General features: G+C 42.8%; 1 protein-coding gene across 3 annotated transcripts in view; it reads right to left on the bottom strand.

Moving 5' to 3' along the window:
- heph (polypyrimidine tract-binding protein 1 heph) overlaps positions 1-17427 on the bottom strand; it is a 303250-nt gene that overhangs the window by 36435 nt on the left and 249388 nt on the right. For all 3 annotated transcript variants that reach the window (XM_089594070.1, XM_089594069.1, XM_089594068.1), the window contains exon 5: positions 3746-3931. In XM_089594070.1, coding sequence (XP_089450196.1) covers positions 3746-3931 — 186 coding nt within the window. The remainder of the gene's footprint in view (positions 1-3745; positions 3932-17427) is intronic.

Below are 17427 nucleotides of genomic sequence, written 5' to 3' on the forward strand. Positions count from 1 at the left end.
CTCTACGAGTACTTGTAAAAAATTATTAAGTTAATCAACTCGGAAGCTGCACTTCGAAAATCACTGTTTTACAATGCTTATTGGTTAACATACACGTGCATGACATTAAAAAAAAAAGTTACGAAGTACACAGTGGATGTTTTAATTATTCATAAAAAAAAATCGATTTGAAAAATCTTGGATGACGAGCAAGGCTATCCGGATGAAAATCAAAGCACAAAAGTGAGCGAGCATCATATCTATCAGAACTAAAAGCGGAAGAAACAATTCCACCGCCGTTACCTCGATTCCCGGCACAAACAAAAGACGAAGGGTGATGGAAAGGGGGCTTGGTGCGTGTAAATTAATTACCCGAGTTCACCACGGGGGCAACTCTCCCGGTGGGCTTACGGGAAAAGCTGTGGCCGAAGGGGGAGAGGAAAACAAGAGAGCCGAAAACAGTCTAATTCGACGAGGAAAGAGCCGGGAAAGAGGGGGGCCCAACCGTTTACGCAAGAAAAAGCCCGCACGCACCTACAACCCTGCACGTGGTTTTCTTTGTAAAGGGGGAAGGGCTCGTGTTGGAGGTTACTTTACTCTCCCTCCCCCACTCCCATGAGAGCCGGGAACGCACTTTGCCTTTGTTTTTTCATCATCCCGCGCACTATTTTCTCTGCCCCACGATAAATAACGGGGCGGGTAATTGAAATGTTTTCCCTTTTTTCTTCTTCCCCCAATTCTTTTCCCTTTGGCAGCTTCGAGCTTTTCCGTCTTGTTTAACTCGGGAAACGGTATATGATGTTGCGTGATGATATGGTTAGCATCGGAAAGTAGGTCAACGTTCGTAGAGCCATCGCAAGAAATCACCGATACGTATCGTGGTACAACCAAACGTACACCTGTGGACCTTGACGGGGTAAAATCCATTCAATATTTCAACGATGAAATTAAATTACATTTACCACGGGTGTTGGGGGTAAAAAAGTTTAAACTCATTTTCACTACAACGCGGCCGGGTAAACACGGCCCACATTATATAATGGCGTTCTGATCGGTATAATGAACGGAAAAAAAAAAAAAAATTTCTTCCTGCATCCTTTTCCCCTATGCCCGTCTCTGCAGCGCTCCCAATATTTATGCCCCTCCTGGAAGCACATCCATCCCCGAGACCCTTCCCTTTTCCTCCTGCACTTGGGGGTCTCCGGAGCACCCTGTTATTCTTCTCCTCCCCAACACTCGGCCACTCAACGAATTTCGGCAGTTAGCTCTCACGCGTGTGTGTACACACTTCTCTCCGTCTTGCCGTTTTCCGGCTCCCATTATTTTCTCTCCCCCTCCCCCTTGTGCGATACGTGTATAAATAATAGCTGGTACTGCTGCCGCGAGAGTTTTCCGGATGAGCGCATTTGCGGGATTGGCGTCATGCACGCGTGGTACCGTCTGGTTTCAACGAGAGTTGGATGGGGCTGGTTGAAGTACACCCCACACCGGCCTATCGGTCGCGCTCGCTCCAATCGATCCAACCGAGCTCGACTTTTACAATCTCGCGTCGTCTTGTCTCTCGCCTACTTTGCGAAAACTCAGGGGTATGACGAGCAATAACGCTTAGCCGCTACGGAAGGAAAAAAAAAAAATAATGCGCCAGAGGGACGCGAAAGTTTGGGGGCAGGGCCGAGCCGTAAATAAAAGAGGGACATGTATATATATGGAGGCGGGCTCCCCCGCGGGGCGAGTGTCTTTTAAATACTTAAACCGGGCGATAAGTGAGTTTCAGCTGTACGCGAGGGCCGAACAATGGACGGCCTCGTTACGTTTTCACCTCTCTCTCTTTGCGGGCTCGAGCTCCCTGCCCACCCCCTTCCGCCGTAGTTGGCCGTCTCGGGGGCTCAGCCGACCACCGCCAACCAGCCATTTCGCACTAACAGACCGAGCAACAACAACAACGTCTCACCTCGTTTTTTCCTCTTTCACTATGTGCCTTTTGACGCGCGCGGGAGCTGACAATGTGCTTTCACGCGGATTGCTTTTTTCGTCGTCTGCGTCTCGCTTTTTTTCCCTCCCCTCCGTGTTGGGACGTCACCCGTGCGGGCATGTATTTAAAAAAGGGGGAAAAAAGGTCATGGGCGTCGCATCCTTTCAATCCTCGCTTCCTTTTTGCGACGACGGGTTGTCTCCCGCGTAGAGATCGCGTTTGTTTAAGGGTTGTTTCCCGGTGTTGGAGACACGTGCTCTGTATTTTTTTTCAAAGGAATGGATAGTGCGTTGGTTCAGGGACGGGAGTTGACTCTCCAAAGAATTTTCTCTTGTACGCGAAAAATGTTGTCAGGGATGTTCAATATTAGTCGATGCCACAGTACTCACTCATGTCCCAATAGTCGATCATTTGGCTGATTTTTCCAACATAAATTTTCAAAATATGGATAAATCGGGTAGTTATTCGGACAATAAAGAATTACTTTTTCATTACAAATTAACGTGTATACCCAATTGAAAATACAACTAAGGCCTATAAAGTAAAAAAGTGACCGACTATTGGGACATTCCGTTTGCTTAAGTGACTGAGTTCTGGGACATCCGCCGTAGCTAATGCTTCTCTTCTCTGCCAATATATTTGAACTCACCTACTTATACACTTTCTTGTTTGCGGACCTTAAATTTACCACTCTATGAAAGCAATGGTATAAACAACTCGAAATTCGATGTTGAATTTCATCCGAAGCCTCAATTATACAGCTGAATTGTAGCTCTTCTGACATTTATATTTGTACCAAGTAGAGCGTAAAAATCGTGGGAAGAGCACTCGATTAAAACTAAACCAATTCACCGGACCGACCCGAGGAGTCCTCTGTCATACGACTAATACATATACCTACGTATGACCCCTTGGTTTTTAACTTTTTCCATACGGGCTCTCTGAAAAACGCTAATTTGCACGGTTGTTGAAAAATTGTCCCGGTCGCGCTCAACTTTCCGATGAAAAGTCGCGCGCAATTACACCGAGTGGCTCCAAACGAAAAATTAAATCCACACGCCGTACGCACGTCAAAGCGCGGTGAATCCGTTCGTTTGCCCGAGGATAATTTTATTCGACTCCCATCATCGCACCCCCCGCCCCCCCAACTGGGTATATGAATACCCGTCCCCGCTCGCGATACGCCATCGTAAACTTTGCTCTCTGGACAACTTTTCAAGCGGTTTCGTCCATAAGTGGGTAGTCCAGCAGCAGTTGTGGATATAAGTTTGGAGGAGTTTTCTGTGACACAAAGGGGGCCGGGAGTGTGGCACTTTCGGTAAATTTTTATTCCATCGTTTATCAATACTTTAATTTCCCAGCGAGTTGCCTCTCGTGACATTTTATTGTAAAAAGTTTACTCTCGCATGTATACATTGGGGGTAGTAGAAAAAAAAAAAAAAGTTACAAGGTACCTCTGTGACGTACAGTATCTAGAGCCTTTGTAAGTTCGCGCCCAAGACTCACCTCTCACGGCGCATGAGCAGCGGATACAGAGTATGATGATCACCTTTCAGCGGCGGGCCCGAGCGTTATCAGCTCTCCCGCTCCCTCTCTCCAATCAGCCTCCAAACCTAACACCGCGCACACGACTGCTCTCGCTTTGATCCACGAATAAACCGACATATACTTTCTTCCACGTGTATTCAATCCCCTTACACCCCCAAGCTCCACAATTCCTACGTAACACCTCCATGAAATTCTAAAGATGGAAAGGCTGTAAAGAAGAAAAAAAGCAAAGGGGATGTGACTCACGTTGGACATGTTGGCGTTGGAGTTGGTGGGACTGCCGGCCGAGTTGTTGTGGCCCTGGTCGGTCTTGAGTTCCCTGTGAATGCTGTACTGCACGAAGACCGATCTGCCGCGCAATTGGGCCGGCATCGTCGAGTAGTAGTTCACCGCCTGGGTGGCCACGTTTTCGTCCGACATTTCCAGGAATGCCTGTTGAAAAATAAGGAAATATTAACACATGTTTGTGCGCTACATCAATTTATGACGTCTCATCAATTTTACACGATTGAAGCCAGTATGAAAACCGTATGTGCATTAGCTCCAATGATTTTTGTACCACACCATCAGTCGAGAGATTTTCCGAGTTTTCTTTTTTTTCTCCTCCGAAGTACGAGTATACGGCGCGCAAAGAAAGAGCGGCAAAACCAATTCGCGCTCGGATATAACTCCTCGTCGGCAAAAAGCAGGCAAGTATAAGAGGAACCCAAAGCACGGATGGAGGGGGCGCAACACTCCGCAGAGCAAATCTTGGGAATTAGTTTCGATAAATCTCAGAAGCGCCAACCAGTGCCGTAGACTCGTTTTTCGCATACATTTTCCATCTCCCTCTACTTTTATATGTATATATAACCTGCTCTCTCTCTCTCTCTTCTCCTTCTACTCAATTATTTTCATTTAATCCGACCCCACACTCCGGGGTGGGCCTTTCATCTGCATTTTTTTTTTTTCAACACTCCGATTTTCATCCGTCCTCGTCTGTACTCGTCTCCTAATTGGTTAAGGTGATTTGTGGGCTGGATTTTCCCACTGGCGTGCAGTTACCGATGCGATATACCACACGCAAACTCAAAGTTCTCACCGAGTCGTGTTAGCAAATTGTCGCATTCAAGATGTTTCCCTTCGCTGATTACAATCAAGGTGATACCTTATCGAGATAGTAAAAAAAAAATGGACTGAATGTTGGCCCAAGTCAGTTGTACGAGATCATAGAGTTATGAACAAAAACGGAGATACATTCGTACAGTGCAAATTGAATTCATTTATTTCCCGTACTCGTGAAACAACGCAAAACGAGCACGAGTAGTAAAAACACGGTAAAGTTACTTTTCGATGATGATAACACACAGCGAACGAGCACCTGTAACACGTGGTCAACTAATCATTCGTCAAAACTGCCCCCAAAACAGCATAGTACGCACACACCGCACAACAGCGCATAATAACAACACTACAGACACCGACAAGGACAATAATATCCAGAATACAAGTCCACTCACCGCCTAATCACCCCCTGTCCTGCATAGGCTGTTCTGTTGCCACTACACACAACTCAAAGGGACCCGCACATCATAGCCCATCGGTCAAGTACTGGCTGCTGATGCTCCTGAAGCCACAGCGTCCGACATCAGCAGTAGCATCGGATCAACCAGCAATAGTCGGTATAATATACGTATACAGCATATGTACACACCACGCTATGGCACAGTTTGCGCTAATGTCCGCTCACGTTATGGCACATTTCGGTGTGTGTACGTGTGTGGTGTGTATGTGTATGTATTTGCACAAACAAGACGACGACAACAAGCGTGGCGGCATCGCGTGGCTGATGTACTCGAACCGCGTTTACGTGTTGAGGCGCGAGTGCGTTTGTGTGAGTGCCAATGACGCGGCAGAGAAGGAAGGAAGCTCAACACGAGGGGCTGTAAAACAAGGCTGGCGCGTCGATGACGGACGTTGTACCGTGCGCCTGTGCGATTGCGCGCTACCGAGTACACACTGTGTTATTCATGTATACGAGGAGGGAAAGGCAAAAACGTATTTTCTTAAATAACCGATGTATCAAAATAACCTATTTGATTTTTACCGATAACTTCCGAGTCTGCCTCGAGGGAGAAAGTCGTAGCCATGTTTTTTAGGGATTGCCAAAAAAACTTAGGGGCCAAGCAACGACAACAAGTAACCAGGAAGCCATCATCATAATCATCGCGCCTCCGCCGAGAAAAAGGTGTGGGATAAAGAGTGAGGGATGAGTTTGCATTATACATCTGCTCTCTGTGCTCGGGAGGGGGCGCGCACAGAGATGGATGGAAGAGAGAGAGGAAATAAAGAATCGGCCGGGCGTATTTGCGTCACGTAACTCTCTTTTTCCTTTCATTAGCGGGAATCGATATCGATAAGGGGCCAAAGACGAAGGAGGTGAGGAGAAAGTTCATTGAAGACACGTATCCCCCGCCCCCCGCCCACGAACTCGCTTGTAGAGCTCAGTCGTTTATTACTGCAGCAGATGGAGGGGAAAAAAAGGGGGCGGGAAAGGGGAGACGGAAGAAAGCAGCTCCGAGTCTCGAGAAATGATTATCCACTCGCATCCGCGCGACAAAAGCGAATGATGGGAAACGCGAAGGGGGTGGGGCGGGCTCTTGAATATATATGTATCTCGTCTAGCGTCGGAGTGGAGCTTTCGCACGCGAGCGTCTAGTCTCCTTTTTTTTTTTATTTATTTGCGCCGATATTAACTATCCGAGATGCAGATGAGAAATACTGAAGAGAGCGTGAGTCAAGTTGGTTGGTGAAAATGTATGTTATGCGATTTTGAAGGACTTTTTCCGGCGTTGTCATTGTAATTACGATTTTTAAATTTTTTATGATGAAAAAAACTTCGCTCTTAAGTCATTGATCTTAGGAATGATACGATCTTTCGAGTAGGGATCTGGTTGCTTTCTCTATCAAGTACAAGGAGAGAAAAAAATTATAAAAAATGTAAGTAAATTCCAGCAAAAAATTACCATTCGGCGCAGTAAATTAGATGGAATAGTAAAAATGACGGTTACAACAGAAAAAATTATCATCCTGGAACAGCAAACTTTAAATGGATGGGTTGATAAATTTTACTTTCCCACATAGAAATTTCAACTGTTAAAACAATAATCTTTACTGTTAAAAATAATAATTTTTTCTTTTCTGCCAGCTTGCATCTGAATTACCGTGCAGAATGGCAATTTTTTCTAGAATTTCTCTAAAATGTATATCATTTTTTTTTCTCTCAATGTAGTTCTTGGCATCTATTGTTTTTTAATGAATCAATTGTCACTTTAAAAAAAAAGGCCAGAGACAAAAGTATCTTTGATGGGAGAGGCGGGCGAGAGAAAACACGAAGGGACAAAAGAGAGCGAACGGGTTATAAATCTCCCAGGAATAGCCCGGCCTACAGCCCCGCTCGGCTCTAACTCGATTTCGCGCAAAGTGCGCGTCGGCCGGGAGTTGTCCTCGGACCGCTCGGCCGAGAGAGCCATTGAACGGCAGCACGGCGCGCAAAGTCCAATTTCCGAAGGCCCAACGAGGAGGTTTGTCGGACGGCGGGTCATCAGGAAGCAATGTGCCAGGAGTCATATTTTCACCCCTACCCCGCCCCACCTCCACCCTTCGCGATTCTCATCGAGAGCTGACCCTTTTTTACCCCTTTTCAGCTTAGCCCTCGAGGTCTTTTCACGACGCGCACAGGGCAATTTCATTTTTTGCAATTCAACAAGTTTCAGCGATGGCCCATTCTTGAGGTTCTTTTCTCCTCGTGTGACTGAAACGCGAATTTTTCGTTTGGATAACTTTCAAAAAGGAAAATGCGCTTTTGTTTCAAGTGTTTGTTTACCTAACGAGCCGGTGCGCGCTGCAACTGTGTCGATCCGTGATTGTATGCACATCGTTAATTAATTAAGGAAATCATTAAATGACTTTTGAGTTGTTGTGAGCCTTGAAAGGCGGTCATGAACAATACATGGCTTGGAAACTCAACGAACGAGCTCAGATTTATTTAAACCCCGTGTGTGGAATCGTTTAGAAATTTGTATTCTAATTTCGTCATTTTTCACATATTATTGTAGCAAATTGGGGCATTCCAAACAATGCTAATTGGATATTCTTTTGGTTAAAAAGAAAAAAAAATTCATTTTACACTGGAAACCTTTAATGTTCAATTTGGAAAGTAACTTTTTAACATTCCACTGAAAATTTTTCAAACAAAGTAATTTTTGTCGTAATAGTTCTTTTACAGCGTGAGGAAAAAAAAATATTTTGATAACGTTTGAAATTCCACGTCTGACCAAAAATAGTTTATTCTACTTGGAATGCCTTTTCGACAATTTTTCAACTAAATTTCTCCAAAATCGTGTCACGATGCAGAGCAAGAGTGTACCACACACCCTTTTGTCCTTTACAAATGCCAGAGCACGAGGGAATCAGTAATGGCAATTTTAAATCGATTTTTTTCGCAGTTGGTCTTGTTTTCCTCTTTCATGGTGACGATCATACTGCACGCTGGGGAACGGTTTCACGTTCTTTTTTTTTTTTTTTTTTTTTTTTTTTTTTTTATATCCACATATCTAGAGGCAAAGTCAAGGGCGATATGGTTTTTTTATTACTCCCACTTTCGCGGCTCTTATAGCCATTTTAAGGTTTATGGAATCTGCTATGATGTGGTGAAACTTGTTAGAGTCAATGGCGGCATTAAATTTTCTTTTGTTGCAGTTTTTCAAGTTGCGTAATTATCGAATTTTACACTTACAAAATATCTGGCATATAACGTGTCTATAAATAATAGGTACATAAAACTTGAACAAATTATAGAGTTGAAATTTAAGAGATGATTTCGTCATAAGGTACCGCATCAAATTAGAGACAAACTACTACAAAGTGGATTAGTGGTAAATCATCACCAAAAACTTTGAAAATATTCCTTATAAATGGTAATTTCTGACCATTTTTGTTAGATATTGGTCAGTGTATATGAATTGACAAATAATAATTCACAAAATTTGGAATGATTCATCAAGATTATTTAACTTTGTAATCGTATATACAAAAAAAGTATCACGTCATCCTGTACTTTTGCATTTCAATGATTTAGAAAATTGTACGAAAACTCTTATCCATTACCTTACAAGTCAAACGCATTCTCATACAAAACGTTATCATCACCGTCGCACACGCGAAAGCACTTGCGCTGTATGCGAGAAACCCATTCAGCAACAAAAGGTTAACCACCGAATTATTCCCGCGGTGGAACGTACAGCTTTTCCATTACAATGACACATTTTCTCCTTTTGTCCATCGTTTCGCTTCGGAGTTACCACTTTAAAACTTACTCGACGACGACAGCACCCGTTACCCCCAAAGGACGCACTCGGAATTCAACTATTACGCACCTCCCGAGCCGAAATCAAAGGAATTTTCGAGGGTTAAAAATACAACATCTCCCCTCGAAAGTAAGCACAGAGGTGGAAACGATGAAATGGATCGAGCACGCGGAAGCTTTTGAAATTCATACCACGAGCTCTCTCTGTTGCACCTTTGCTCACCACTCGGATAATCATATACGTTTACGCTCGCGTTTACGAGTTTGTAAATTACTCCAGGCGAGGTTAAACAAAGGGGCTTTAGAGTGATTACCGTTTTTCAGATGCGTGTGCGTAGTTTCACACGTGCATGACTGTAGAAATGGCCACACTTACGTCATTATGTATGTTTATTGCTGTATTGTTAGAAAGGGATGAGAAAAATCGATGAAGTAGTCAGCTGGGTTCGAGTGATTATGGGCTGGTGGACCACGAGATATTCAATGGATGAACGATAAGCAAGGATAGGTATAATTGGTTGATATATTTTCTGAATCGACGTAATATGAAACACAACTGTCCAACAAAAAGTACTTAAATCCGAATTTATATGTGAAATAGTACGTGTACTTTGGATGAATCATACATAAAATATATTCACACAGATATTGTTTCTAATAAGTATTTCTCTTTTTGTTGACGTTTAAATTAAAGCTTAGCTGCTAAAGTATTCAGGTATTGTTGGAAATAACCTTTCCAACTAGTGCAGACTCAGGTGTCATTTTAACGAGAGGTGGAATTTTTCACTAAGAAATTAATAAGCTGTAGGTAAGAAAATTTGTAATACGCAAAAATCCAAATTAAATAATGACAACCAATTTCACACTGATAATGGCACGAGAGGGGTGGTTTCATAAATATTAAACGTAATATTTTCGCGTACATCATTGACATATCTTGTGATAAAGTTCAAATTAAAAGGGTGGATTTTTTAAAACAGAAATAAAGAGAGAGAGAGAGAGAGAAATGTTGATTTAAATTTCAAAGTAACGTTAAATTATAGCAACCACTTCCATCAAATGGGCGGGATGCTTTGCCGTTTCGTTAACAGAGTTGGAGAACACGAAAGCGAGCCCGCGACGTCGACCATCCGGCAGTCAAGAAGAAGCAGAAGAAGGAGAAAACGAAGACGGAGCCCCAGAGAGGGTGAAACTACTTTACGCTGTGTATACAAAGCAAAGAGAGAGGGGGTGAAAGCTCAGTTGCTTGGGATATGAATGTAATTTATCTTCGGCTATACAAGTTGATGCGAAACGGAGCTTCTCCCTTGAAAGTGCCACCAGCATCACCACCTCCTTTTGCGTAAAAGAATATTTCTGGCTGATTTCTCCTTTCCCTGCCACGACTACTACTTCACTGTGCACTGCAATAAGGATTTCTGGTCTCGTTTTGTGCTCCCTCCTCTACGCGCCTCTTTCTCCATGTACACACATAATAAGGTGCACGGAAGGTTATTAAGGAGAGGGCGAGTCACTGCGTCAAAGAAGTATCAAATCACCGGTATCCATGTAGCTTACAGTGCAGGGGTTCATTCGAGTATTTCGCTTAAATTAAATCCACAGCTATTAAAATGTAAATCCATTTTTTAAGCCAAACAAAGCTTTTTTTATCCCAAAGCATATACTTATTTATTACGCACATAAAAATTATTTTTCAAAATATTTCACTATACATGGAAAAGGTCTACATAAACTTAAGTCATTATTGCTGTTGGATAGTTAGGAGTCGCTTGACAAGTTATTTTTGGCATAAGATCAGAACTCATGATAATAATAAGCTTATCATTTTAATATCACAAAAAATTGGAGGTTACACTAGAAAAATAACTTTTGAGCTTATTTACATAAAACGTCCCTGATAGTAACCCAAAACACTATATTTTAGTGTATTATACAATGCTTTGTCGCGTAAATGATTAATTTTATCAATGTCGATGCGTATATTTGATTCTGAGCGAGATAACCGAGACAAGATCGTCATGTCTTTATGTATTTTCCGTTCGCTTGTTTTGTGCACCGTAAAGCCAAATGGGCACGATGTTTCCCGTTTTATTGGGGCTGCACTCGGAACTTTTAATGGATGTGCGTCGCTCCGACGCGAAACGAGGGGCTATCGTTTGAAATTATTATGACGCCGATCGGGGGAGAATGGCGCGCGCTCCGTGTAATTGGCACGTATTTATCATTTTCGGGTTTTACGAGACGCTCGGCTTATTGCCCGGTATTGCGTTTGTGCGGCAACAACAACGACAACGTGAAAATGAAACCCCGCAATGATATTTATTTAATTGGCTGGTAGATTTATCGACTTTACTGCTTGTATAGATGCAGAGATTAATTTGTTTCTTGATATTCCAAGTGATGACAAAAACTGATACTTATTGCTAAAATGGCACGGCCGTTTAGGGTTGAATAGGAGTGGAACTTGTTTCCGAGCATCCTCCCCCACCTGCTGGATAATGAGCGTATGTATTATAATATATGTACCGATTGCTCGCTTACATAAATAGGATTCTTTGAAAAAAATAAATAAATTCATGTTTCACAATACGGTGAGTCAAAGAAAAAACGTAAAATTACAAAAATAAGGAAAAAATACATATTTTCAAGTAAAAAAAAAATTTATATTCAATGAACAGTAAAAACATTCGATGAACGGTACTTGGATGACTTTGTTGAATAATAAAATTAAAAAAAAAAAAAAATAGCTACTTGTCTTAGACCTCTTATTTATCAACCTATAAAACCTGTAGACTCACGTTTCTACAAGTAACGTCAATTTAAAAAAAAAAAAAAAAAAAAAACATCCAAAACTATACTTTACGGAAGAGCAAAAAAATGCTCCTTTATGGCCCACAAAAATGGAATTCCCGCTTGTAACACCATCCTTGTGATCCATCGTTGTAACAACAACACCGAGGCACGTATACGAAGCCACGTGTAAGCGCCATGCAAAGAGTACCGTATATAGTTTGGCGGGGAAGAGACCTCCACCCTCTCTTTCTCTCTCTTTACAGCCTGCGACGAGGAAAGGAGGCTGGCGGATTAAGCGTTGTTTACGGCTTATGGACGGCGCGCTTAAGTGAAGAATGCACTTAGGGCCGCTCTGCTTGGCCTCCTTTTGCATTCAAACGGCGACGCTCTCGAGCATAATCGAGACGCCCCCGATCGCGGGGGGGGGGGCGAGAGGCTCGATAAAGAATCGGGGAGGGTGCGAGGCGGCTTTTTTCCTCATTCTTGGAAGTGTGAAGAATCGCTCGTTTATTATGTATATTATACGATGGGTAGGCCATCGATGGGCGGTTACTACCTTCAAGGACAAACGCGATAATGTTGGGCTTTTGCATTTTTCTGGAGTAACGTTGGAGTGGGATGTTCTTGCGGTGAGACTTTGCTGGAATTTGTGCCAGGAAGGTAGACCTGTTAGAAAATGGAGATCACATTGAATTTTCAAAATATATGATAAATCGATGAAACGTTATTTATCTTGATATTCATAGTTACGTCCGATGAAAAATAGCGGGTGAATACTTTATTTTTATTTTTAAATGAATTTTTGTCCTTTACTTTCTCGAAACAACTAGTTCTACCGATGCAACTATTTTTATGATTGTTTGTAAATTTTTTTTTTTCTCTTCTACTACTTGTTTCACACACCGCGTACTAATAAAAAAGTACAATTTTTGAAACGAAACACAACAAAAGAATACCGAGTAATGCTAATTATAGTGATAAATTTATATTTGCCTTTTGCTAATACATTCGTGAGCTGTATAGTAGAATAATGATGTCCCTAGTGTGAAACGAACAAAAATAAGGATTTTTATTAGAAAAATTAAAAAATATATAATTTCAACACAACAAAAATTATCATATCATCAATTATTTTATTATTATTAAATCTTAGAAAAAAAGTTGACGAACAAAATTTAATTACTACAATGGCCAACTACTGATTCTTTTAAAATTTGAACCTAGTAACATAACTTCTCCAGAAAAACTGTACCTGATTTTTTTTATGACAAATGTCAACTCACCTTAAATAATTCAATAAAAAAATTGGATTTTTCAAAACACTCCCTGAACTGGGAGTTCAAAAAAGCCTCCAACGTCGTGTATCACACAGATAGGTTAGCGTCCGGCACCAAACTTCCAAAAGTGGTATACGCGCGAAAATTGAATATCGAGTTTTAATCAAATTCGAAAGTGAATCGGATATTCTTTGATCCTAAACCGCGCGTAGCTTAGCCACGGACGCGCGTCGTTTATATTAAATCTTTTTCCTCTTCTTTTTCAGCATTTCGACGCTCAATTTTCCCCGCAGTTTTCCACGGCCGAAATGGAAAAAAAAACTGCACATTGCGGCGAAAGAGATCCACGTCACGCGCGAACTCATTCGTACGCGGCTAATCCGCTTTCGCGGAGTTCGATTCGCTTCCAATATCCCCCCACGTGCAATTAATAGCTCGGAGTTGCGTCCCATCGTTTGGAGAATCACTTTTGCGACAAGTATTGTTTATGGATGTGCGACTTTTGGATTCGATTGGAGGCACGAACGACTCGGTAATGGCTTTTTGATTATTGTTTCCGATCTAGACGTACGCGTTGATTGTAAGGTTTGTTCAACATCTTTTTAAAATTTTTATCAATTGCATTAAAGAGTCTTAAAACATCAGAGTAACGCTAATTTTCATGAATTCACTTTTTTTTTACTTTTGACAAGATCTTGCAAAAGGAAAACAAAAAAAATCTGTTGCCATCACTTTTAGAACGTTATCCATCCTCCGAAAAAGTTTACATCCGAAATCTCACCGGTGCAGCGTCAACGTACAGGCTGATCTTTCTGTGCAGCGAAACGCGCGGAAGAAAAAAAAATTTGCATACGTGCCACTTTTTTTTCATATACCCCGAGGTGTACCTGCACGAAAAGGTTGAATTTTTTCTTTGTGCCAGGGGTAGCTTTTCTAGCGCTTCGATGCGCCCGGCAGCGCTATTGGTTCGCAGCCCCGAACTTTCCCGGCCGGAGTAGAACTACTCGCGAGAGGGAACTTTTCCACCGTAAAAGAGAACAACGGCTACTTTATTACCAAGCTTCTCTATTTCTTTCATTTTTTTTAATTTTTTTGTTTTTTAATCACGAGTGTTTATTTTTTTTTTTTTTTAACACGAGAATCAGGTCTTCTTTTGAAAGCAGAGCTTCCCGTAAGTACAACATACGCACTTTGTGTTCAAAAAAATTTTCCACCTCTACATTCATATTTATAAACATCTCAATGATGACTCGAACGTTATCAAACTCCGTGCAATAATAAACGCTGTAAGCATCATCTAAAACTTCCACCGCAAACCTTTCAAGGATGCGGCGGAACTTTGCGACAATTACACCTAATGCTCGACCATTGAATATTTCAAGAGCATTTTACGCACCGCAGCCCACATAAAAGTTTTCCCATCGATCTCCAGGTTAATATTCGACGATTATCTTTTACATTTTTCGGTTATTCGGGGTGTACGAGGTTCGTGCATCGATCCCACCCCCACGTGCATCCATCGCGCAAAAAAGAGCCGAGTACGTATACAGACGTGGTTGAGGCGGGAGATCAAGGACATGATTTGATTACAGCTGCTTCGAGCATCTTGAAACGGAGAAGCACCATCTGCACTCCTCCTCCCCGTACACGCACACACACATTATAGATGTACGCCTCCTTGCCCCGTAAGCGAGTGATTTCATCCGTCGAATGCTGTAGGTACACACCATGCACCAGTCCCTCTCTCGTACACTCCATTACTACTCACACACGCATACGCAACACACAGGGGGGGAGGGGGGGAAGACGGCAGCTTGACTCTCGAATCACACGCTCGAGCGCGCCGAGCAGCTATCTGTCGGATTTCGAGGTTAGCCAAGGAGGCGCTTAATCCAATACACGGCGCGCGAGCGAAGGACGGGGTGTGGGGGTGATAGTGCAAATTTAATCGATCCCTCGTACCTGCGTCCTCGAGCCGTAGAGGGAGGAGGAGGAGGAGGGGTGAGACTCGGGTGTATACGTAGTACTTATAACCCTCGGTTCTGGAGACGAGGGTACGGGGGGATGGAGTGTGTGCGCCCATTATCGTGACGCGCGTCGCGTCAAAGTCAACGAGGCTTCGTAGCTGAGTAGATGGAGATATTGCGGGGGTGCATCGTGCATGCATGCACGCGAGCTTACTCCGGGTGAGGGAGATTGGGTTTTTTATTGGGTTTCTAGGAGTTGCTGGAGCTAAGCGTTTTTTTTGGGAGGGGGGGTGATGTGATTGGGCGCTCGGGACTTTTGGGGTAGCGGGGGGTTATTGGATTTTCGCGAATGGTTTGTGATGGGTATTGGTGATGTTGTTGGCCATCGGTGGTTATTAACGTTATTTCGGTCGAGGGTGGGTTTTGGGGGGAGAAAAAAAAAATTCGATTTTTGACTGATTATTGGGTTTTTTTTGTATTTCCAAGCCATTTAATCCATTTTGTTCTCGTACTATTTGATTGTAATGCTCACTATTTTCGTCACTATACACACAAGCAATTAGTCGACACAAATACATTGAAACTTTTCCTTTTCAATTCAGTGCAAATACATCACCACCTTTATGCTGGCCTTTTATAAAAAAAGAAAAATCACAATGTAAAGTATCTGTAAAAGTATCCACGACCAAGTCAATTTTTACCGCGGAAGTATTCAAAATCGATCAATGCAGCGAAGAAAAAAAAGTAGGGTAAGGAGTAAAAAAATGAATCGACGCCCGTCGCAGTTTCCAAATTTTCCAACTCCCCGAGCGTGGAGGAGGAGCGTCCCCGTGAAAAGACCGAGTCGGAGCAAAGTGGTAAGCGCACTAACGCAAATTTATTTGCCAAGCGTCGCCGTCCGGGAACGGAAGGGGAGGGGGTCTCCGTCGATTGAATACGGACTCGAGCTCTATCTTCCTCGGACTTCCCTGGGCGACAGCGACGGCCCGTTGGGAGAAACGGGGGAAAACGAGGACCACGACGGCAACGGTAAATTTCGCCCCGGATAGGAAGGAAGAGAAGAGAAGCCTCCGAGGACGCGCCAACTACATATCTCAACGCCGAATTCCCAGCTCGCAGAGCCCCACCGATCGAACAACAATCTCTTCACTGCGAGGAGGAAGGGAGCTGGGGCTCTAACGCGTTATTTTTTTTATTATTTTTTTTTTTTTTTTTACTTTAGGATTATTGGTGTATTCTCTTTTTTCTCTCGTTAACGTCCGAGACGTGCAAAATGCGAGATCTGGGAGCACTGAAATCCGATGTTTCGAATATCGGCGAGCAAGGTGAGCAAATCTTCGTAGATCTTGATACGGCCTATATGTCACGCGAGATGCAAGAGGATATGCTGATGTGTTTTCACAGATACATCGTTAATTTAATCCTTTTTTTCTCCCATGCACCGTTGCCAATTGAACCAAAGGGGTTGTATCATCGGGCATACACGAGATTGAAATTCAAGCGAGTTCAATGTCACGAAATAAATTCTGGAGTTTGGAATAATTTCTCCAAGCGTGGAGTTGAGGCTAAATTAATGGCAATTTTATCGTCATCGAAACTCCAACGTGAGAGCACACAAACAATTACCACCATCCTCGGGTCACTTTGTCACGACGCAGTTGCTCGGCACTGCTGCTCCGTCCGCGAATCGCCGCGCAAAAAATAAGAAGGCGCTTCGAGTAGCTCCTCATGCATATTATAGTGCCTTTTTCTTTCTCTCCCTCTCGCGACTCGACACTGCACTCTGTTCATTTCAATTAATACTCTCCGTCTCCGTATTATTTTTCCCAGCTCTGTTTATATTTTTTCAGTTTCACTGATTAAGTTTACTAGTTCGTACACTTTTATGCCAAGTAACTAACTTGGTTTTTTGTTGTTGTTTTAAAAGGAAGAAAAAAATAACAACAAATCGACTTGATGTCGCAGGTAAGCACGTGAAAATCAGAAAAAGTTTCTTTGTTTCTCGAACACGTGTGAAAATGAAAAAAAAAAAAAAAGCCTCGACAAAATTAGCTGTACAAACAAACGAAAGGAAATTCGTCGGCGATAAAGGGCGCGATTGCCTCGAGCACTAATTATTTACTTCACCGACACCACTCTCGACTTAACGGCCACAAGTACCTAATACGTTCACCGAAAATCCGTTCATACCGGCCGAAGGACCCTAGAAAAGGTTATTGTGGATACGATGGGGGAAAAACGCCGAGTGGAACAGCGGGTATGAAACTAACAATATACATGAAAAAACCTAGGGAGAAAACAAAAAAGGAGTCCGGGGTATATTAAACGCGGCCGAGTGGGCGGTCAAAGGGAGCTTGAGGTCACGGTTTTTATCGACTCTGCTTTTCTCTCTGCTCTTCGCCTTACCTGTTTCTCCCCTGCGAATATGTGCGTGTCAAGGAAGAGAGGAAATGCTCTGCTCTTTAATTGCATCTTTCGAGGTCGAGTGGTTGTTGTCGGGGCTACAAAATAGGGGGATACGAGAACACTGCATTATGATTTGTT

This window comes from Copidosoma floridanum, unplaced genomic scaffold (genome assembly GCF_036245765.1).
Source record: "Copidosoma floridanum isolate Cflo_tuat_1 unplaced genomic scaffold, Cflo_Japanese_pri ptg000020l, whole genome shotgun sequence".
In the NCBI taxonomy this organism is placed as follows: Eukaryota; Metazoa; Arthropoda; class Insecta; order Hymenoptera; family Encyrtidae; genus Copidosoma; species Copidosoma floridanum.